Here is a 23,339-nt window from a genome sequence, read left to right on the forward strand (position 1 = left end):
CACACAGAGAAATCTGTTGTGATAAAAAGGAATACAAAATACAAAAATTAGTCTTCCAAACTGCATAACTTTTGCACTCCCACTTGCTTTTAGTCAATTCATGTATATATCAATGACCTGACAATCTACTTTTGTTGTGTATCCCTTCGCAGGACGCTCTGTGGTCAGACGAGATCCCCTCCACGCATGAAATCCCTGGTTACGCCATTATCAACAAACCGTCAGCCTTAAAATCCGCCGATACTTTGCGGCGAAACGGTGGTAACGGCGGGATCAAGAAGGTCACTATGGCTCCGGATGTCGCGCTGAAAGCCGACGTAAGAGCGCCTGCGCTGAGACTGACGGCTTCCGATGATTTCGCGAAGGCCCCAGCTCTCCCCAGACTCGCCTTGGGTTCTACAGCGAAACCGGAAAATCGTACTGTGGGGTCATATGCCATCGGTGATGCAGGAGGCAATGCTCGAGGAGCGAGGATGTCAGGGGGTACCGCCTTGGAGTCCTTCGACCAGATGAGCTTCGCTCAGCAACAACAGTTTCAGGACGTACAGCAACAACGGCTGAAGCACCAACAGGTATCAGAAGTGTGTGGCACGTTTGTGAAAGGAGTTCACTGCAATGATTTCATATTTGTGGAACATCGACATCGATACCATGTGTTGCCAAGGTGATCAGAATGGCCAATTAGTCATTATTGCATTGGTGATAGATTTGAATGCAGACTCTCTCTTTCAATACACACAAGACACTCGAATGTGCGGACACACAGACACAAACACACTTACACACGCACGCACGCACACACACACACACACACACACACACACACACACACAACCTGCTCGTTGCACACACTCACAAATGCACGGAAAATCATACATTACTCAGATACTTTTTTTTCTCATTCATTCATTCATTTATTGATTTATTGTTAATGACTGAGCATTAAGGAAGATGAGTGGTGTGAAATGGGGTTGTGCTGGTGATGTCTGTGCTCTTTTCCACTGCAGGCCAGCCAGCATGCAGGTCACCGACAACTGGAGGACACTGACATCCACCGCCAGAGACAGCAGCTGGAGCTCCAGCGCCAGCACCTGTCGCGTCAACAGCAACACAAACACCAGCAGCAGTTGCAACAGCAGCCGCATCACATCAGAGTACAGGTGCAGCAGCCGTCGTCAGCCCAGTCTGTGACTTACGCCCAAGTCCAACGCTACCCTGTCCCTATGCAGCACTCCCCGTCCCCGTCCATGTCATCTCAGCAGTCATCCGTCTTCACCAGTGCCACCGGCAGTCTCAGTGGAACAGGTGGGGGAGGTGCAAGTGGACTTAGTGGCGTTGGAAGCGGAAGCCACATTGGAGGAATGGGTGTTGGTATGGGAACAGGAAGTAGCGTAGGTACGACGCAGACCTCCTCCTCCTTCAGCAGCTACAAAATCCAGACCCAGGGGTTGCAGTACCAGAGCGGACGGCCCTACCAGGAAGATGACGACTATGACAACCCGGCAGAAGGTATGCCCATGCTCGCACGCAGTTCTCCCTCCCTGGCCACCTCTGTCAAGGGTGCCAACTTCAGTGGGAGTGTTCACAGTGTTGAGGTGAATGTGCCCGAGCCTGCTCCTTTACAATATCCCTCTGCACGCCGTCCTATGACTTTTGAGCAGCAATCTTCCTCCAAGATGAGCATTTATGATAATGTATCGTTTCCTTATGCCGAGGTCGAAGGAGAATGACGCTGACCTGACACATAATAATTGTAACTCCAAAATCTGTGACATGGCTTGCTGTGCGACACTGGTCCTGTTATAAATGGATAGATAATGAAACAGCAAATAAGAAAAATGTTCATGCACACGAGCGTGTGCGCACGTATTATCGATTGCTTACTGTCCGCTATGACGTATTGCTGAGAGGTTTCGGTATCACAGATCACACCTGGAGAAGGAACACGTGAAACTGGGTGGAAATCACCTTGTCAAATCCGGGAGTGGAACCGCGCCCTGCATTGCTTGATTGTTGGTGCCATCCAATGGCGAACATTTTGATGAAAAGATCTGATGTGACAGAATTTGGAAAAGGCAGGGGAACGTCAGCAAACAGACAGTAGATGGGATAGCAGACAAGTGAATTTGGGGACATCACAAATCTGTTCCTGAAGAAAGAATTATGACGATTCCAGTGATGGAAAACATTGTTTTTGTAAACTACTTTGCTTTTAGACAAAACTCTGTGGCCGTGTATGGGGGAATCTAAATGAGCGGCGTGGGAGTAATGCCACTGAAACGGTGCAGATGATGGGGTAGAGAAAAAAAAAAAAAAAAAAAAACACCTCCGTGGCATGATGGCGATAATGAGGGTGTTATTTCCTGGTCCTGCACAACACAGTCATTGCTGTTTCTGTGTCATCCAGTCCCTCAGACACCAGCAATGCTTGCTGAAGTGAAAATAAAGCTTTAATTTCTTCTAAGGTATTTGTTCCGGCCATAGTATTACCGTATCGACGAAAACGAAAAACAAGGACGACCTTCAAATTGCTGCTTTGGAGTGATACAATTGGTAGCTGCATGGATAAACCTCTTTTTTTTTTTTTAATACGAAAAGATACTGCATTCTCCCTGAGGGACGAGAATACGAACGTAAGGTTACAAAGCGATGCATTCGTGTTACAAAACAAAGACAATACGGATAAACTCGAAGAGAGGCTGTGTGGATGTTAAACCACGGTCTTTGTTGTTATCTTTGTCTAGAAGTTCAGTCTTATGGTCTTCGGTTATGAAAAAGTGACCGTTCTTGAGGAATCTCAGACATGGTCTCCTGTCGTTTCAACTATATAGACTTATGTGATGCAGTGTTTCGTGTCATATACTGTACCGTGTCAAACTTATGCAAATTAGAACTATCGATTTGCTCTGTTGGCCAAAGTTCGCTGCGAACAGCACAAACATACCTCTGCCAGGCCCATCATCTGTTCAGCCAATTGGCGCAATTTCCAGCCTTGAGCGCTGAAGAGTAATTCCTTTGACCAATGGTCGACTTGACAAGTCTATCAGGTTTTAGCTCTCTCTCTCTCTCTCTCTCGCCACAACCTTTTTTCGACTTTTTACTGGGTTTCTTTGGCGTTGTTTGCTTCAGTACTATTCTATATTTTTTATCTGAAAATATATCATTTTGCTCGCTCTATATTGATAACCTCACTTTCCTTTTTTGGGGGCGTGGGGGTTTGGGGGGGAGGGCGGCGGGGCTTGAAGCGTGGGATCTTGAGACATTGTGAGTGTGTGTGTTCTTAAACGTCGGTCAGGAAGTGGACTGAGGGGGAGCAAGGTCGTGCCTCATACCCCATGTCTTTCCAGCTGGAGGGTGGCTCAGGTGGGGCTCGTGCCCATAATATAGTTGCCACTGCTCAGGTGGGGCGGGATATTTCTATTCAGCGGGACGTGGCGACCACCCTTTACTCCCAGCAGTGCACCGAGACACTTTGAGGCACTTTCCCCCTCCCATGTTCAGTCCTCTTTCTCACTTCCCTGTGTGTGGGAGAAAGCACTGGCCTCGTGTGGGCACCTCTCAGTCAACCCACCCCAGGTCAGAGCACCCCAGTATCCTCACGGGATGGGTACTGGTCATGTGTACCTTCTACCCGCTACCCCATCAGCCCCCTCTCCTGGCATCTACAGGAGGGCGAGGTCTGGGGTTTCCCTCATTGGTCAGTAGATGGGAGAGACAGGAGACCCTTTTGCTATGTGACCACCTCCGCCCTTTGTGGGAGACTGACTCATGGTTGGCGACCCCGCTATCCAGCAGGTTTCCTCTGTGGAAGAGGGGGAGGGGAACCAGTGAATGACAGTTCTGTTCTGGGTTGTCATCTCATCAGTCCGTTGACGGGTTTGACACCGAAGTTCAACCTTACCTCCCTCCTATCTGGACAAGTTATTCCCTTCCAAGAGATCCAAGGGTCAGTGACCCTTGAAGGTAGTGCTCTTCTCAGATGCATCTACCATGGGCTAGGCAGCACTCATAGTCACACTCCATGTGTCGGGGACTTGGTCCTCGGAGGAGTGCAAACAGCACATCAACATTCTGGAATTCAAAGGTGTTCTCATGGCTCTTCTCCACTTCTGCGGAGAGGAAGCCTCCAGCAAGACCATCTGGTAGTTTATGGACAACATGACAGTGGTCTGTTACGTAAACAAACAAGAAAAAAAAAAGGAGGGGGGGTTGGAGGGGGGGCGGGGGGGGTCGGGAGGGGGCAAACTCGATGAACTTCTCCCAGCGGGCCGAGATCCTCCCCCATTGGTACCACAACTGGGGCATCACTCTCTCGTCAAAACTCACAGTGAGCAAGGCCAACATCTTTGCCAACACCTGCAACAGGTCCAAGAGTTTCCTTCACATGGAATGGACCTTCGACAAAGGCATCCTTCGGGGATGTGGGTGTAGTTCCGACCGATTGAGGACCTGTTGCGCCGAAGACCGCAAGAGACTGCCGATTAATGTCTTTGGAGTATCAGACCTGTATACATGGGCAGTGGATGCTCTGTCCTTCAACTGGCGCAACCTGATCGCTTACACTTTTCCTCCATTTTTGGTTCTGTTCAAGGTGGTTCGGAACGCCAAGTTGGAAAGACACAGCACATCCCAATCACACCCAAAAGGCCAGCCAACCTTGGTGATCTGCTGGCTCTCACTCAAATTTTTTTCTCTGCAACTCATGGTCAAAACAGATCTGCTGAGACGGCCCCAGTCATGCGTCCCGTATTCGAACCCTCAGTTGCTCCACCTGCATGTATGGCTGCTTTGTGGTCCGCGTCGCCTCCACCAGACTTGAATCCTTCTACCCCTTGGACAGCCTCTCTGTCACCAGACTCAGGTTTGGGGTTGGAAGAGGTCGGGAAATCAGTCTATGTATAAAATTACTGTGGGCGCAAATGGCTGTACTAGGGCACGGAATACAGGGTCCCACCTACCAACCTTTTTAGCATGAAACTAGCTTTCCAATTTCCTCACCCTCAAAACTACCTTCCTCCTTTTGATGGCCACTGGTAAGCATAGGAGTGAGAAACATTGTCTGAATGTATCCCCTCAGAACAGACCTTCCACTGTCATTCAATTTTCAGGCTAGAATATACCCAGAGGTGGTCTCCCACTCTCTGGGGATCAAACTTTTATCTGGTATCCAAGGAGCATGAGGATCGGCAGTTATGTCCAACTAGGTGTCACAAATACATGTGGGGTAAATCTCACAGCAGACGTTCCTCTCAGAGACGACTTCTCATCTCGATCAACTGCAAGAACTACAAGAAAGACATGGCAGCTGGTACTTTGTCTCTTTGGGTCTCTCAGGTCCCTCAGGCCTGGAGACGCAATAGCCGCGTGAATCTGAATGCACATGGAGTGTGAGCCATTGTCACTTCAGTAGCGTTTCAGCACTCTGGCTCTTTGACAAGTTCTGGAAGCAGCCTTCTGGCGTTCAGAGAACCCATTCATCAACTTTTATCTCAGGAATTTCCGTGTGACAATGGCTGATGGTTCTAAGGGGATTTCCTTACTGGGTCTCCCCATGCAAACCAACAGACCACTGGAAAGTTCCGTGGCCATCTTGGATCATGCGCATGCACATCTGACTTTTACTCGAAATCGTGAGCAGTGCCAAAGGCAACTTAAGTTGAGTGTCATCAGCATAAGAATGATGACTGACACTGTGGTGGTTGATAGCGAGAGGAGCTGTGTACAGTGTGAAGAGCACAGGCCCTAAAACAGATCCCTGTGGGACTCGTGTGTTTTTACTTTAACGGGTTCAGACTGACAAATATCAACTATGACATACTGGAATCGGCCGGCGAGATATGATTCAAACCAGCTGAGAGCAATGCCGTTGATATCAAATGTAAAATGAAGGCGGGAAAGAAGGATTGGATGGTCTATCGTGTCAAAGGCGGCTGACAAGTCGAGAAGAGTGAGAAGGGAATTTTTTTTCCCCGAGTCGGACGCTAGCAGTAGATTATTCAGGATGTGGAGGAGAGTGGTTTCCGTGCTATGGTAGGCAGACTGAAAAGAGTGGAGGAGATTGTTGAAACAAAGGTGGTTGTTGAGCTGCTTCAGGACGGCTTTTTCAAGAAGTTTGGACAGGAAAGGAAGGTAAGAAACTGGTCGATAGTTTTTCAAAATGTTCGAGTAAAGGTTGGGTTTCTTCAGAAGAGCCCGGACAATTGCAGTTTTGAAAGTGGATGGAAAAGTTCCAGTGATGAGGAATGAGTTGACATTATTGGTGATTTGGGGGAGAAGCTATGAGACACGCTGGGAAAAGACAGAGGCTGGTATAGTATCGAGCTCACAGGATTGTATTGTCATTCCTTTCAGAATTTCGTGGACTTCTGTTTCAGACAAGGGATTGAAGGAATGGAGAGGAGTGCCGTTGAACTGCAAGGGGATCAGGATGAGCAGAAAGGCGTTTGGAACCAAGCTGGTACGAATAAATTGGACGTTATCGAAAAAGAAAGAGGAGAAAACATTGGGGAGTTCAGATAAAGTTTACGCAGAAGGAAGAGGAGTCTTTTTTGCAGTACCAAGAAGATTTGATATGATGGAATAAAGAGATTTGGTGGATGAGGCACCGAGAACTTGAGAAGAAAAGAAGTTTGTCTTCGCTGATGAGACCGTATGTTTGTTTTCGTAAGATTTGATTATGGACTTGCAGTTTTGTTGATCGCCACCGCCGTTCTAATTGTCGACGCTTGTATTTCGCAGTGTGAATGTCTTGTGTATGCCAAGGGTGGAAGGCCTATCAGGGATCATGCGGGTAGTGGGGGGTGCATGTACATCCAGCTGTTGAAAGAGGACAGTGTTGTAATGTATAGAGACGTCGGTACAGGAAGAAGCTTTGGAAAGGTGTTCAGCAGCTTGAAAAGAGAAAGTTTTAATGTTGATAGATTTAAGGTTGCGACGTGTAATGGCCCTTTTTCTCTTTTTTTTTCCTTTTTTTGTTTGTTTGTTGTTGTTGTTGTTCTGGTAGGTTTTGAAGAATTAGGCGAGAAAATAACAGCAGAATGGTCAGAAGAAAGTTCGTCAGTTACAGTCACTGATGAAATTATGGCATCAGAGTCGCGTGTGATGAGCCAGTCCTTGGGTTTTATCTGTGGTGAAAGGTTTAGGTCAATCTGGCATATCATATTGATAGGAAACATTTATACATGCAAAAGAGGTCAAGTTTCATATAATCTTTAGTAAACTTACTACAATCATTGGTCATGGTGAAAACAAAATCTGTGAAAAGAAACAAGGTCAGCATTACAAAATGGCCTTTTTGGAAAATGCAAACTGGATTTTTTCATCCAATTTTCGATCACTATGGTGTGCCACTAGAACATCAGTGCTGTGTAAATTTAGAAGTCAAGGTAACATAATTGTGTCATTTTGCCAGAGTGTTCTGCATTGAATTTGTGTGTGTGTGTGATTCATTCGTTGTAGTAAGTGCATGCAACAAGTGAGTTTTGAAGGCGTTGCTTCTCTTGTTTTGTACATTATTTTACTCAATTTCGATGCAGATTCAGTCACTAAACTTGCTTTTTTCGTTTTTGCCCAGAAGCAATGAAAATGTAACCAATAGGTGCAATAATTTAGGACGTTCAAATAGGACATTAATATATTTTTTGAAAATAATAATTATAATAATAATGAGCAGAATGCGTGTGGCAAGGGGTGATAGACATAGAATATTGATAAAGGAGCACCTCCTACACCTTCATGACTTTTATTTACTGCTTAGTTCCCACTGTAACATAAATTTTATCATGTAATGGAGAAATATACTGTATGGTTTCATCATTGTATCAAGATGAAATTTTCAATATTTTCTTAGAAAAAAACTTGCCTTTTAAAATGTTTCTTTTATCTATTTTAGTATTTACTTACTGTACTTTGTATAGTGTGTGTGTGTGTGAATACAACTTCCGAGACAGTTGTGGCCTGAATAATTCAATGACTTAACCCATCACAGTATTCTTCCATTCACTTGCTTGCCAAATGTTTGTCACACTGTGTTCCTCTAAAATAACAAGTACTGTGTGTATAATGCATGGAGTACAGAAAGGTGCTTCCATGCACATGTGTATGTATGTGTGCATATGTGTATGTTACGAGATCTCAATAGATCTTAGTCTAGTTTATGACACGTAATGATTTCACTGTGATTTCACTGTTTATGACACCTAATGATTTCACTGTTAATTCATTAAAAGTATTGACGTATCTGTTTCTACTCCTTATTTACTGTTTCACACACATTAGAAAGTTGGAAATAGTTGAAAGTAAGATTTCCTGATATGATTTAAAGTTGTTTCTGTTGCAAAGAGCAATAATGGAATGAGCAAATATCTGTGTAAATGTGTGTGTGTGTGTGCGTGCATGCGCGCACGTGCAAATGAGTGTGCATGCATGAATGTGTGCATTCAAATGGTTTGAATTAAAGTGTTATGCTTATGTTGTCCAAACATGTTGATGTTACTGGTGTTGTTTAGTTCTAATGACTATGAGCGTAGATTGTCAAAAAGCACAAGTTGGTCTGTTAGCATCATAAGGATTGAAGAACCTGCCCACATCATTCTCTCTTTCCTGGACTTTACCTGTGATTAGTCAACTGTAATTGTGATTGTTAGAGAACTGTCGTGTTGGATTCCCCCACAGCCATGTTTATGCACTTGTATATTGAGGGTAAAACTGGAATGTAACAACTTTTTTTGTCAACCATTACCATCACAAACTTTTCACTGAATGGGTTAAATATTTGTCAGAGCCATGTTTGCTGTATATTATGGTTTTCTTTGAACTGATTCTTGTTGCTTATAGTTCAGCCAACTGCACAGGGCCATGTCAGGACTGTCAAACCATACAAATGCTCAACTGCATCAACACACAACTGTCACATCTACAAAAAAATCCACTAAGACAAACCCATAAAACACAGTTCATGACACAGTATCCCAACCATTTAGCTTCTTCGGGCAAATAAGACTAGGCCATGCTGAGGACACCAGCCATTCCAATTAATTTATCATCCCCAGATTACAAAAAAATCAGGAAAAAATGAAAAAAACAAAGCCAAGCAAAAAATACATAAAAAGGGCCATATAGGCAAATAACATTGCAGAATGGGCAGCTAAAGCCCATCCAAGTGTTTACAGTCTCACTATCTAATCGTCAGAGCAAAGCAGCACAGATAGTACATCACAGACTGTGGAAAAGAGAAAAAAATGTCAAGGCTTGCTTGAAAAAAGAAACGGGAATGGACTGGGAAGGCAGAAAAAGAGACAACAGTGAAAGAAGTAAAAAGGCAAACACAAAGAGAGTGATAGAAAAAAGGAAATTCCTAGCACAGAAGGCGGGGCATCACCACAGGGGTGCGGGGGGTGGGGGTGGGTTCTCTGAAATAAAGTTAGATATATATATATATATAGAGAGAGAGAGAGAGAGAGAGATGAAAACAACAGTTGTCAAATCATGACTTCAATTTTTGCTGGAGTACAGCTTCTACATGCTGGGGTACAGAAATAAAAGCTTCCAGTTGGTTAAACAGCATTCAGTGAGCTATGATCATGTAAACCTGGGCAGGTCAAAGAAAATATGCTGCATACAAAGCATTTTATCTGTAAGCTAACTACTAGCACACATGCACAATTCCAAACCACGCAGACACGCCCACCCACCTACCCATGCATACATACACACAGACACACTCTTATACATGTTGGAATGCATGAAAAAACAATCTATACATTTAGACCATGTACATGGATATGGTTTCAAGAAAAGAAGGGGTGTGTGAGGAAGTTAAGGCTGGGGTGAGAGAACTGGGTTTTAGGGTGGATAAGCTGGGAGATGAACAGTGGTGGTATGTGGGAAGGATGGAGCTGGGGCATGAGAGAGCAATAACTTGAAAAAGGGGTTGGGGGTAAGAGGAGAGGGCCTGGAGAGGGGTAGTGGTTAACGGCAAAAGGGGTGAAAGTGTGGGGAGCATAGGACAACACAGGCCATAAAGAAATATCCTCATGCAATACACACACAAGTATACAGACATAACTCCCTTATAATAAAATCTTTCAGGGTAAAATCAAAATACTATCCATATATTAAACACATACATATTATATTCACACACACATACACGCATGCATTTGTACATTAATATAGTGGTGTAAAAACTAATCCATGTTAAAATGATACTCACAATGTATGTGGTTTGAGTGGTGGAGGTTAATACTCTCTTGGGGTCCTGGGCTCCACTTTTTGTGGAATAAACAACAGTAAGCTGCACAAACAGTAAACTTTTACCATTTGCAGTGTTTACTTCAGTGTATTGTATTATGACAGCAAACTTCTCCTGTTGTGGAGTTTACTTCAGTGTATTCTAGGAGGAATGGAGACAGGACCCAAAGAGAGTATGAATTTTACTGTTTTTATTGTTTATTTCAGTGCATTCTACACGGAACGGAGCCCAGGACCCCAAAATAGTGTGGATTTTACCATTTGTGGTGTTTAGTTCAGTGTATTCTACGAGGCATGGACCCTAAGATCCCAAGAAAGTGATAGTTTTACAGTTTGCAGTGTTTACTTCAGTGTATTCTACAAGGTGCAGAGCCCTGGACCCAAGGGGGTGTGGGTTTTACCATTTGCAGTGTTTACTTCAGTGTATACAACAACGAGTGGATCCAAGGACCCAAAGATACTGTAATCATTTGTGTGTGTGTGTGTGTGTGTGTGTGTGTGTGCATGGGTGTGTGTGTGTGTGTACCCAAATGATGTGTCTTCTGTCAGTCCTTATCTTGGTCCACAAGTGTCAGTAACTACTGCCATTATTTACACTTTAACCACAAAACAGTATACCTATGCTCAAAGATAATGTGCCATGCTTGTCCAGTTGTCAGTCCATTAAGTTTTATCACTAACGACTATGACACTTGAAATGTTCAATGATTATTTTTTTTAATACAACCAATCAAGTAAACACATGTCTGTTAACCTAGAAAAAAATGCATTGAACAGACACACAAAGTAACGATGTGAAAAAGAGGTTGTAGTGTAACACATCATTAATATTTCTACGAATTATAATTCAGAGTCTTTCAATCCAACGAGTGAAAGTGAAAAGGAACTATGGAAAGGTAATGACTTCACTTACAATAAACTGGAAGTCTATCTGATAAAAGAGGGACAGGAAGGAAATAATCTACATGGTGTTTGTTTTGTGTTGTTGTTTTTCCTTGACAAAGAAGGTATGGAGTATGACTCCAACCAAAATAAAAAATGGCTGATGGCCAGTTTGTCCATACAAAATGGAAGAAATTATTGTATTATGGACTCTGCAGAAATCCATAATGATGTTTTATTTGGGGGTTCAAAAAGTCAGTATATAAACATAATCATATTTCTTATCAATATCAAATCATATATATATATTTTTTTTTTATAATTGTGCTGCTCCATCTCCCATGCCATCTCAGTGACATTCCCCCCAGATAAGCCTACAATACATGCTACACAACTCTTAGATTACTTTGTACAAGCCTTGCACATTAGCCACACAGTATATCAAGAGCTTTCAACTTTCTAACAATCAACACTTCCCCTCAATTACAGTATAATCATCAATCAAAATATAGTAAGCATTTATGATAATTCAAACCATCATAAAAAATTTTCAAGTATCTTTGTAGGACCTGAAACAGACAAAATATAGAATGGCAAATGCAAATACCAACACTTTCCAGTACATTCCCAGATTTCACACATGTAAAAAATTGAAGCAAAATCAGTCTCATACCACACACACATCTCTGAAAAAAAAAATTCCACAGCAGTATCAGTAATATTAGGTACAACTCCTGGCAATATCAGGTAAAATGTGAAACACATCAGAGGCACATACATTTGATCCTGACACATGCATTGTAGAAACACTGGACACATTTGTACATTCACCATACTTTTTAAGCATGTTGATATGAACATTTTTCTATAGTCCCTTCACTGGTGAACATTAGTTTGTGGTCTGCATAATGTTTGTTCCAGTCTTCAAGTATTTTTCTGTGCAATCTCACATCCAGTTTTGATTCTATCACATGAAATCCTTTCACAATCATCTGGGAAAGTAGTGACAACATTTTGAATGAATGTTCCATCATATTATCTTCCATTTGAAATTATGAAAGATGAGATGGTGAAACATCAAGGGTAGATAGTGGATTCAAACTTGTTTTGTTCATTGCCTCATGCTGACATTGCACAGGACAAAAGTTCCACTCTGACACCAAGAACTGTAGTGACTCCCAGTAAGTTTCCAAGAATGAGATCTGCCACAGGGTCTTCAATTACACAGGCAAGTCTAGGTGAGTAGACACATGAATACTGGCAAAGAGAGATCACCATTTTCTCACTCTCCATTTTCTCTCTAAATGACCCAGTTTTTGACTTTTCCTATGAATTGTCCAGGAAGAACTTAAGCCTGTCTCACAACAGCAGTGGTACAGCCACTGTCTCTCAAAGGATGGCATCAAAACAATTAACAATGTATTTTTCGATACGCAACCCTGATGTGGAATCATGAAAGACCAGTGCATGATGAGGATCCTGAAAACGGGTCTCCACTTTGCATCTGTGAGGCCTCATTTTCAGTACTGGATTGCAGACCAGGACAATTACTATATCTGTGAAATTTGCATCCGCAGTTCCAACAAGAAACATCTGCAGCAGAGGATGTGTGTCTGTGATTTGAGTTTGCACCACGATATGAAAAGCCACCATGATTCTAAAACCCACTGCAATCTGTGTTTCCATCAGGGTTCGATTTTCCACCACAGGGAGAACCTCAGAATTGATTTCCAAAAGTTTGATGATTTTTATGAGAGTAATCATGAGTGTGATCACCATGATCGAAACTGGAAACTCTAGGTCATGTATGAAAGTTTCCACGACTGCCTCTGGAATACTGGTGTCCACTAAGATGTGGGCTTTGACCTGCCTCCAAAACAGAAGGGTAAGACGAGTCCTTTCTCACCACCTTTTTTTCTGGGTGTGCATTCCTGTACTGGTCAGTGAGATGGAATATGTTATAAGCAGAATCAATCAATCTTTCCTTAAGAAAGACAGCCAGATCCTTTGATATGCTCTGAAGGATCTGCTCTCTCAAATGGACATAGTGAAGTTATTCAAAATCCTGAGGGCCGGACACTGATCAAACAAATGACGGATTTGAATGGGGAGTGCAGCAAACGACTCACGATTATCTGGTTTGCCTGACTGTAATTCTCGCAGAAACCTTCATCTGTGCATTGGAACATTTTGAGTAATTCCACTTTTTAATTCACCTTCACCCACTTCAATAAGGGAGGCTATGAAGAGAGTTCACCTGTTTTAGGGACTTGCACAGAAGTTTGCATGATTTTCAAAACAAAAAAGAAATAAGTGAATGTCATCCTTGCTATGAGAACCTCCTGTTTATCTAATGTTCAGTCTGTAGCAGTCTCCTGAGAAAGCTTTTTTTAGCTCCAACTCATTAGTCATTTCTAATTTTCTCTGTTCATGCTCTAGTTCTAACTTATCTTGTTTCTGCTCTACCCTTTTCTGTTCCATCTCTTCAGCGCCTCTCCCATCTTCTCTTTCTGACATCGATGAGCATATGTTATTAGCTTTTCACCAGAGAGTCCAAGGGGTTTTCCCTGAAGGAGGTACTTTTCAAAGTCACCCATGGCTACATTCCCAAAGACAAGTGGTTTTGTCAGTGCCCTAAGACCGGATGGGGGGAGGGGGTTACAGGGAATTATGGTGTAATATAAAATTTCAAAGACATAGAAATACAATTATTAAAAGGGCAATTTCTTCCACAATTGTCAATGCCAGGTTATTTCAAATACAAAAAATTTAATGTATACACATTCAACAAACAATATAAATGACAAAAGAATATGTGAGGAAAAAATGGATGGCAGTTAAAGAACCTGCATGGTGTTCCTCAAAACTGAAAGAAAAGTTATGGCACTGTCCAATTATAGATTATCAATTTCAGTTTTATTAACAAAATGAATAAGAATAACAGCAATAACTTTAAGTACAGCAGAATGTAATAAGCAAACTTAACGATTTCAAAAAAACATTCAAGAACAAGGCAAGATTTCACAGTGTAACCTCTAAAGTTAAACAAAAAATGGAAAAGTATGAACACTGTTCCTTGTCATGTGTAAATAATTAGAAGGATTTCCAAAGTGAAATCTCAAAACCCAATGGAAAAAAGAATAATCATGATAAAGATTTCCAAATATTAATCCAAAAATTCTTTTTGAAAAAAGTGCTGCAGTGAGTACCCACATATAATTCCTGAAATCTTTACAGGATTACATTTTAGAAAAGGAAGTGTACACACATACTATCAGAAGCCCTATTCAAATTTTAATATCTGAAACTGTACACAAGATAGTAGATAGGAGCAATTTGTTGTAGACTGCAGGGAAAAGTGGTGGTGGTGTTTTTACGTGGGAAAAAAAACAACAAAGAATGGAAGAACCAAGCTAGATAGAAGATAATAAGAAATGATAAATAACGTCCTCTAATGGTAACTACTACCCGTAAACATGGAGACTGGATCCCCTAGAAAAACTTACAATAACGTATAATAGAGGGGGCAGAATGGAAATGTTTCTGAAAAAATAATATAAACATGGAGTGAAAACAAACATCCTACCTATGAAACAAATGAACAATAAAAGAAAAGAATATTATCTAGACTGGAAGAACACGTCTCTCCAACACTATGTCCCCTTGCTTCAATTCTCAAGCAAGAGAAGGTTGGAGCTAACAGCTCTAGGGAAGGATAACAAATGGAAATTCAAATACACCAAACACTTTACAGTTCTTAGGGTCTCTGCTGTCACACTGTCGTATTCATTCAAGTCCACATGACAGGTAGACTTGCACACAACATGCACATTCTAACTTCACTCCAACCCTGGGATAAACAAAGAAGAATAAACAAACATGTCCACATTTTCTATTCAACAGTGATGCAAAGAAAACACAATGACAAATGTTCAAATTAGGTTTTCAAACTGTTCTTAAATCTTGGTACAAATCTTTACATATAAAAATATGTTTATTTTGTGGCTTTCTTTCAGTTCATCTGAAGATTATTCTCCTAGGTTTTCTCAAATGTTGAAGTTCCTCACAACTGTGTAGGCCAAATAATTTGGTCCCAAAACAAGTGCTGACAATCCTGTAACATCCTAAGAAACCAGCTTCAGTTAACTGGCAAAAAAATAAGAAGAAAAAAAACTTACAATTTTAGATGTACTTTCCCCTTTGGAATTCTCATCTTACCTTACCAGTGTTCTCATAAGTAAATTGTAAAGAAAAATCTGAAATTTGTAAAATTCAGAAAAATCAACTGCACCAAATTAAACATTATCAGACCCGAAGAGAACATTGAACTTACTACTAATTCAGCATCAGCTTTCCTACAGTTTGACAATCCCAGCATCAAGGACTCGCATTCCTTTAGAATATATATCAAGTGTCCCATGACACTAAAGACCCCCAAGTCTATCTATCAACCAGGTCATCCTTGCGACCTATACACTCCTATGTGTCTACAGTGGAATGACTAATTTTGGAGCCCTTCACAGCACATCCCTTAATGAACACACATTCACTTCAGCACCCAAACACATGCATCACTAGTCTTTCTCCACAATTCAAGTTCTGACCACACCACAGTAACATAACCAAGCCATACATGATACAGAAAATCCTCCATTCACAAGCAGACAACACTATCATGACATCAACCCCAAACTCAATGTCATGACAAAGAGACAACCATGGTGTACATATATTTTATATTTCTCATCCAAAATTTTAATAACAGAGGAGTTGTCTACCTGCTCTACCTGCTTCACTCCACTTTCATGTTAAAAAAAAATCATAGCAGAGAAACAACTACACAACTTTTCCTTCATTGAAAAACAACAACAACAAAAAACAAAAAACACACTTACAAAAATGCTTTATATAGCATAGCCATGCACTATTCTGGTTGTCAGACAGCTGAGAGTGAAAGCATTAACCACTGTGAATACAAACACATGCATGTTAGCATGTACAGATACAGTATATATACACACTGTAAAAGCAACTATAGATAGATATATGGGCTTTCTGAAGAAATTACAGCTTAGAAATGGACATTCCTTTGTACATGTCTCGCACCCTGTACACAATTCTGTGTGTTTCATCAAACAGGGGGCTAGTCACATGTTGTACTCTTTTCATCCATGCTTTAATCATGGGACTGCTTTCGTACAGCTCTTCCTCCATAACTGCATACAGCTGCATCAGTTCACAAGCAGCAAAGAGGTCTGCCACAGTGATGACTTGTGAGGATATGAAAGGTGTGTTTTTCAAAAAATAGTTCTCCAACTTTTGGACCACCTTCTGCACAGCCTTTCTCTGTTTGCTGACTTGTTCTTGATCCACTGGTTTTCCACTGGTTCTGGGAATAATCAACTGTTTAACAAAATTTTATTAATGAATGTCATGTGATGCTACATTGAATTACTGTCACAAAACACATTAATACATATATATATATATATATATATATCTATCTATATATCACAGGTCTGATGATTGTTATATTTTGGATCAATGGTTGTTTAAACCTGGTCCTCATCAGAGGAAAGAATAAACCAAAAACACTCCAAAACAAAAGAGAAACTTTTTTTTTAATTTTAATTTCAGTACTAATGTTCCTTTGTATCTTACTTAATAAAAAAAAATCAGAAATAAAAGAACAATTGTACAATTATGAATAAAAAAGAAAAAAAGAAAGCAAGAAATGACCAGTAGTATTTGTATTTGTATATTGTATTTCTTTTCTTTTGTCACAACAGATTTCTCTGAGTGAAATTTGGGCTGCTCTCCCCAGGGAGAGTGTGTCACTACACTGAGAACGCTACCCATTTTTTTGTATTTTTTCCTGCATGCAGTTTGTTTGTTTTTCCTATCAAAGTGGATTTTTCTACAGAATTTTGCCAAGGACAACCCTTTTGTTGCCACAGGTTCTTTTATGTGAGCTAAGTGCATGCTGCACATGGAACCTTGGTTTATTGTCTCATCTGAATGACTAGCGTCCAGACCACCAATCAAGGTCTAGTGGAGAGTGAGAACATATCGGCGACTGAGCCATAATTCAAACCAGCATGGTCAGATTCTCTCGCTTCCTAGGTGGATGCATTACCTCTTTAGTCTAGGCCATCACTCCACACCATTAACCATGCTCTTTGCTGATACAGGTTCAGGGTTTTCTGACTTCATCATAATGGGAGTTTTCATTTTGAAACAGTATTGAATAGCTATGTTTTGTTTTTGTTTTGGGTTTTTTTCTGTTTTTCTTTTTTTAATCAGTTCTTAAAATACAGTGCTCTCATAATATTTAAGATAAGTTGATTTGCTTGAAGGTGAGGCAATACTGACTTATCCAAATATTGATCTGTTCAATGCACTGATTTTATTCATCAAGGAACTGAGAAAAGATTTCCTGGTAACAGACAGCAGATAGAATATTCTGTTCACAGGGATGGAAAAACATTGCTGTTGAATGTCTGACTCCCTGGTATATTTATCTGCTCATTCTTAAAAAAGAATCTAAACAAGTCCTTTTAACTGGCATTAATGACATAAGCACATGATTTCATTTTTTGCTAACGGTTCAGAAGAGAGGCCTGGCAATGGTTTTTATGCATGTGAACCCGACCGATGCCTGTATTACTCCTGGACCTTAAACAACATGGTAGAAATTTAGCAGATACCTGACTTACATCCCAGTAGAATGGCCAGACCTTGCCAGACTGTCAAGTCTGTACTACCACAAACTACATTTTTCTGAGTGTGTTGTTAGTTTTGTTTGTGTGAAACTTAATGTTGGTGATCTAGTGCAAATCAAATGTATGGCATGTGAGACAAATGCAAAAACTCCAAAGAATGCACAACTTTTCTCTAGGACCTCTACAACAAAGGTACACTGCTTGACTGCAACCAAACAGAGTAAAGGCACTTCACCCTTTGGTGATCCCAGACTGCTAGCTGCAGAGAGTGTCTCTGACACATAGAGACACAATCTGATTTACACACAAAGCTTTCGACCATTTGTGGTATTGCTTTTAAGATATTTTTCTTTGTGTCTGTCCTTCATTATGAGTTGTCAGTTGCTCCTACTCTGAAAGTCTAAAACTGTTGCCTGCCACGATCTGTAAAAGGACTAATGAACTGACCAATGTTAATGGGAAAAAGAAATATCAATAAAGACTAAAAAGTAACAGAATAAACTGACGAAAGAACAGTTCTGAACAAAATACAAAAAAACACCTAAACGTTTAAACTGAAATAGTTTCAAATCAATATATGTAACAGAATCTTATACTATCTTATACATAGGTATAGTTTACGCTGATAAATGTAGTTTTTGTCAAAGGGAATAAGACAAGATAAGGCACTTTTACATAACTGCAAATATTCTTATTCCTCCAGGAAATTTTTGGAAGAGTTTTTTTTAAAGAGAAATGTAGATAGACTGTCAACAAATAACGAACTCATTCTGTTTGGAATAGCAGAAAATCATAAAACAGTGTCACTAATCTCATAATTACACTAGCAAAATTTTATGCATGCAAATCAAGAAGAAGCAAAACTTAGCATGCAAGCATTCCTTATACAATCAAAATTTAAATATGAGAGTGAAAAATCTTGAAGTGACAGATACATAACTAGAAAATACTTTGCTAGCATAACAAATATATACTTGCAGACTGAAAAAAACAAAACAGGGAAAGAAGCAGGAAGCGCTGCACTGTGGTGAGACACTCTCCTTGTGGAGAGTAACCATAATTTAACTCAAGAGTAAATCTCTTGTGACAAAAAAGTGTAATAAAATATTTTTTTTTACAATTGAAAAGAAAAAATACAGCATCACAAACTAATCACTTCATGCACCAAGAAAACCACTGAAAGCTTGGAACAACATGAAAACCAGCACTTGCAGGGACCAAGCGCGATTTGTGACCCCTGCCCAGCCTACACTCATCCAGAATGACTGAGGCGCACCAGAAACAGATTTCTTCAGCAATGTCAGTGGAGTGAAGAAGGGCTGCATCTTGGCCCCACACTGGCATCTTTTTCTCACAACTCTTGTCCTAAATCACCAAACAGGTATTATTCATGTTATTTATTATGTATTGCTTAGCCAAAAGTATGTCAGTTACTGTCACTTAAGGTAAGTTGTCTTCAATGAAATTTTGTTGTTATCTTTTCTTTCAAATATTTATTTTCTTTTATTATTTCACGAGGGACAATGGCCTAAAAACGAATAAACCATCCATCCATCCTACAGCATCAGAGGGTGTTTGCCTGCACAACAGATCAGACAGGAAGCTCTTCAACCTTCACACATTTGCTGTTTGCTAATGATGCCACACTCACTTGCTACTGCTAGCAAAAAGACCTTCAATGCTTGATGGATAGATTAGTTAAGGCCTACAACAATTTTGGCCAAATCATCAGTGCAAAGATTTTTTTTTCAAGACAGAGGTCATGGGTCAGAATGTCAGCATGCTACTCTCCATCTCCAGCAACCTGTCCCAGAATGCAGAGATCAGCACCAGAATTGAGAAAGCTTCCGCCAGCATGGGAAAGCTCATTGAGAGAGAAAGGCCAAACAAGAACTTCACAGAGAACACTGACCTGACATTCTACCAGGCATGCATGCTCAGCACTCTCCTAAAACAGTAAACAGCAGCAAGGTGTGGACTATCTACTCAAGACAAGAGAAGAAGCTGAGCTCCTTCCATCTATATCAGATATCATGCAAGAACTCTTAAACAATGAAGAGTGCCAGGTCCACAAGTCCTCAGCCAGCAAGATCTTAGATGGTTTGGCCATGTCTGGAGGATGGAGAAAGGACAAATCCCAAAAGATTTTTTATATGAGTAAACTGAGAAAGAATTTCATGCTGTTGGACATCCATTCCTCCACTACAGAGGTGTGCAAAATAGACCAGCTGCCAAGTATCACAAAAGATTGTGCTCACTGGAAACAGATTGTGACAGAAGGAATTGTGTATGTCAAGAAGTGAATCTGAGCTTCAGATAAGGCAGTGGAAGAAGGCACATGTTGCCATAATCCAGTTCAATCAGCTTTCCAAATTGAGGTCTGCAGAAGGGAATGCCATTCCAGAGACAGACAGACAAGAGGCCACAACTATGGATATTTTCTTTCACATTCCTGATACCATCCACTATCTAATTTAGGTTGACTGAGATTGGAAGATGAAGATCACATATTTGATGGCTTGTGAGAATTCCTTCGAATCCAGTCAAATGGATTTTAAGTAAATATAACCAGACAAATGCATCACACATGTTTTTGTCTGTTTTTCTTTTTTCTTTTTTTTTTTCTTTTTTTTGCTGTTGTTGAATACTGTTGTTGCTGTTGTTTGGGTTTTTTCCTTCATTTCATAAGTGATTATTTTGCTGATATGATGCATTTTGTTACTTTATTCAGTTTATTTCTGATTCATATATTATCACAATATACTTCTGTTTCAACACAATGTTTTCCATGTAAAATACAGATACATACAAAAGAAGTTCATACAGATTTTTGCTTTCATATGAAATACACATATATATGGCAAAAGCAGACTAACCAAATGCTGAAAGAGCAAGGCACACTGAGCTCTGGTATTCAGATGCTGCCAATGCAAATATTCCATGACTCTGGCCCGCTTCTGAATGTCCGATGGATACCAGTGGTCTGCTATTTGTTGGGTGTTGACCACGTAATCCACAATGGCCAAACTTTACCAGGGAATGACATGGGAAAGATGAATTCTTACAAAACTGATGGTACACATCTTTTTTAATAGACATTGTTTAATAACACCAGGCCACATGTCCTATTAAATAAATGAGCATACACTTTTTTTTATAAGTAACACACAGAGAGTCCATTCATCTATGTTGGTATAATCATGCACAACTTTTGGGAAATAATTTGTGATATATTAAAAAGTTTAGATTGTCAGGGATTATGATAATAATATCAATAACAACAACAACAATAATAATAACAACAATAAAAATGATAATAATAATAATAGGAGGAGTTTGTATTATACTCCATGTTTGGTGTTAAATATACTTACCATGTCAAACTGATGCAAACTAGGCCTATTGGTTTGCTCTGCTTGGCCAAATTTCGCGCGGCTAACAGTGAAAAGACGGGCCCACCCGCTCTCAGCCAATCAAACGCCTCTAAAAACTATAAGCGCTTAATCATTCCGTGGCCATGAACAAAAATGCCCCATGAGAACCACGGCGGAGACGCGGGGACGGACAGGCGGGCATTTGAGTTTGACATGGTAAGTATATTTAACACCAAACATGGAGTATAATATAAACTCCTCCTTTTGGTGTCATATACTGTACCATGTCAAACTGATGCAGAATTTAAAGCAAATGGAGGAGGGCAACGCCTACTGGTTCATATGGGGAGCCCTTGTAACTGAGACGGCAGTGTTAGCCGCGACAAAGGAAATCCCCTTGGAACCGTCAGCCCTGGTCATATGGAAATTCCTGAGGTAGAAGTTGATGAAGGGATTCTCAGACCGCCAGAAGGCTGCCTCCAAGACATGCTGCGTTGGCACTGAGTGCTGGAAAGCAGCCGAAGTAGCTATGGCCCGCACTTCGTGTGCTCTGGGATGAAGACAGCTGATATCCCTGTGTGCATGAGAGTAGGCTCTACGAATGCCTTGGGAAACCTGGCGGGAAATGGTGCCTGCAGCGATGTCTTTCTTGTAATTCTCATTGAGGGAGATGAGCAGACACCTCTGAGAAGAACGCCTATGGCGAGACCTATCCCAATAATATTTGAGACACCGAACAGGACAGGTGCCTATCCTCATCATCTTGGGCAAGAATATCAGACAAGGTCTGACCCTCGGAGAGGGGAAGGAACCTCAGGGTCTTGGTTCTTAGCCAGAAACTCTGGAAGGAAACGAATAGTGATGGAACCATCTCTGTGGAAGGCCAGATCTTGTGGCATTCCACTAAGCCCATGCAGCTCACTTCTACGACTGCCTGTGGCCAGCCACAGAAGGAAAGTGGTCTTGAGGGTGAGGATGTCAAAAGGAATAGTCCCCAATGGTAGGAAGGGCTGTTTTCGAATGAAATCCAGCACCAGGAACAAGTCCCAGAGGGGCACTCTTCTGGGGTCTCTAGCTTCCTTCAGAGGGGCACCCCTAGCCACCTCTCTGAGCAGGCAATCCGCTTCAAAGGCGGAACCACCTAGCTGTTTGCATTGTGGTACAGAAGGCAGACCTGTACCCTCGCACAGAACTAGCAGACAGGATGAACCGAGGAGCAGAGAGCCAGAAAGTTGGCCAGCTGCATGCTCGTAAGGTTCGTAGGGGTAATGCCCTGAGCTATACACCACCGCAACCATTTCTTCCAGCGAAAGTCATACAAAGTCTCCGTTCCCTGCCTCCTTGCTCTGGTGACTATGGAGAGGAGGTCAGAGGAGGCACACCCCTGGGTCAGCACAGCCGACACAGAGGCTGACCGAGGGGTCGAGGACTTCAATGGTGATGCTGACAGTTCCGACCGCACAGCAGCCATGCGTGCTGGTGGAGCAGTTGAGGATTGGAATGCAGAGTGCCCGAGCGAGGCTGCCTCAGCAGATGAGATTTGGTTTCAAGTTCCAGGGGTGGGAACATGTGTCAGGGACTGAAGGTCCGGAAACCAGGTCTGGGCTGGCCATTTCGGCGCAATGAGGATCGGCTGCGGGTGTTCCAATCTGTCTTGCCGTATCACCTTGGACAGAATTGGAAAGGGAGGAAACGCGGAGGCAATCAGACTGCTCCAATCTAGAGAGAGAGCATCCACTGCCCACGCTTCTGGGTCGGCAAACGAAGAGACGGAAGTGGGAAGTCTCTTGTTGAACAAGGTCCACCACTGGCCGAAACCACTGTTCCCACACCCCCTGAAGGCTGTCCTTGTCCAGGGTGCACTCTGTGCGTATGACACTCTTGGACCTGCTAAGAGCATCTGCCAAGAAGTTGGTTTTTCCTGCTCAGTGTCTCGCTGAAAGTGCAATGCCCTTGCTGTGGCACCAGCGGAGGAGAGCCTCAGTCCGCATGGAGAGGTCTGCCGAGTGCGCTCCCCCCATTTGTTCACATAACATGCGACCGTCGTCTTGTCCGTGAACAAGCGGATGGTCTTGCCAGTGGCCTCCCCCATAAAGTGCAGGAGAGTCCT

General features: G+C 41.6%; 2 protein-coding genes across 2 annotated transcripts in view; one reads left to right on the plus strand and one right to left on the minus strand.

Annotated features, from left to right (window-relative positions):
• Positions 1-8,469, plus strand: part of LOC143275084 (uncharacterized) — a 65,614-nt gene extending 57,145 nt beyond the window's left edge. The window contains exons 4-5 of the mRNA XM_076579152.1: positions 153-572; positions 1,008-8,469. Of these exons, the coding sequence (XP_076435267.1) occupies positions 153-572; positions 1,008-1,730 (1,143 nt within the window). The 3' untranslated portion in view covers positions 1,731-8,469. The remainder of the gene's footprint in view (positions 1-152; positions 573-1,007) is intronic.
• LOC143275085 (glutathione S-transferase theta-1-like) overlaps positions 5,184-23,339 on the minus strand; it is a 32,199-nt gene continuing 14,043 nt past the window's right edge. Inside the window, exons 3-4 of the mRNA XM_076579153.1 lie at positions 20,732-20,882; positions 5,184-16,536 (exon numbers count right to left, since the gene is read on the minus strand). Of these exons, the coding sequence (XP_076435268.1) occupies positions 16,198-16,536; positions 20,732-20,882 (490 nt within the window). The 3' untranslated portion in view covers positions 5,184-16,197. The remainder of the gene's footprint in view (positions 16,537-20,731; positions 20,883-23,339) is intronic.

Source organism: Babylonia areolata, chromosome 29, assembly GCF_041734735.1.
Source record: "Babylonia areolata isolate BAREFJ2019XMU chromosome 29, ASM4173473v1, whole genome shotgun sequence".
NCBI classification, from domain to species: domain Eukaryota; kingdom Metazoa; phylum Mollusca; class Gastropoda; order Neogastropoda; family Buccinidae; genus Babylonia; species Babylonia areolata.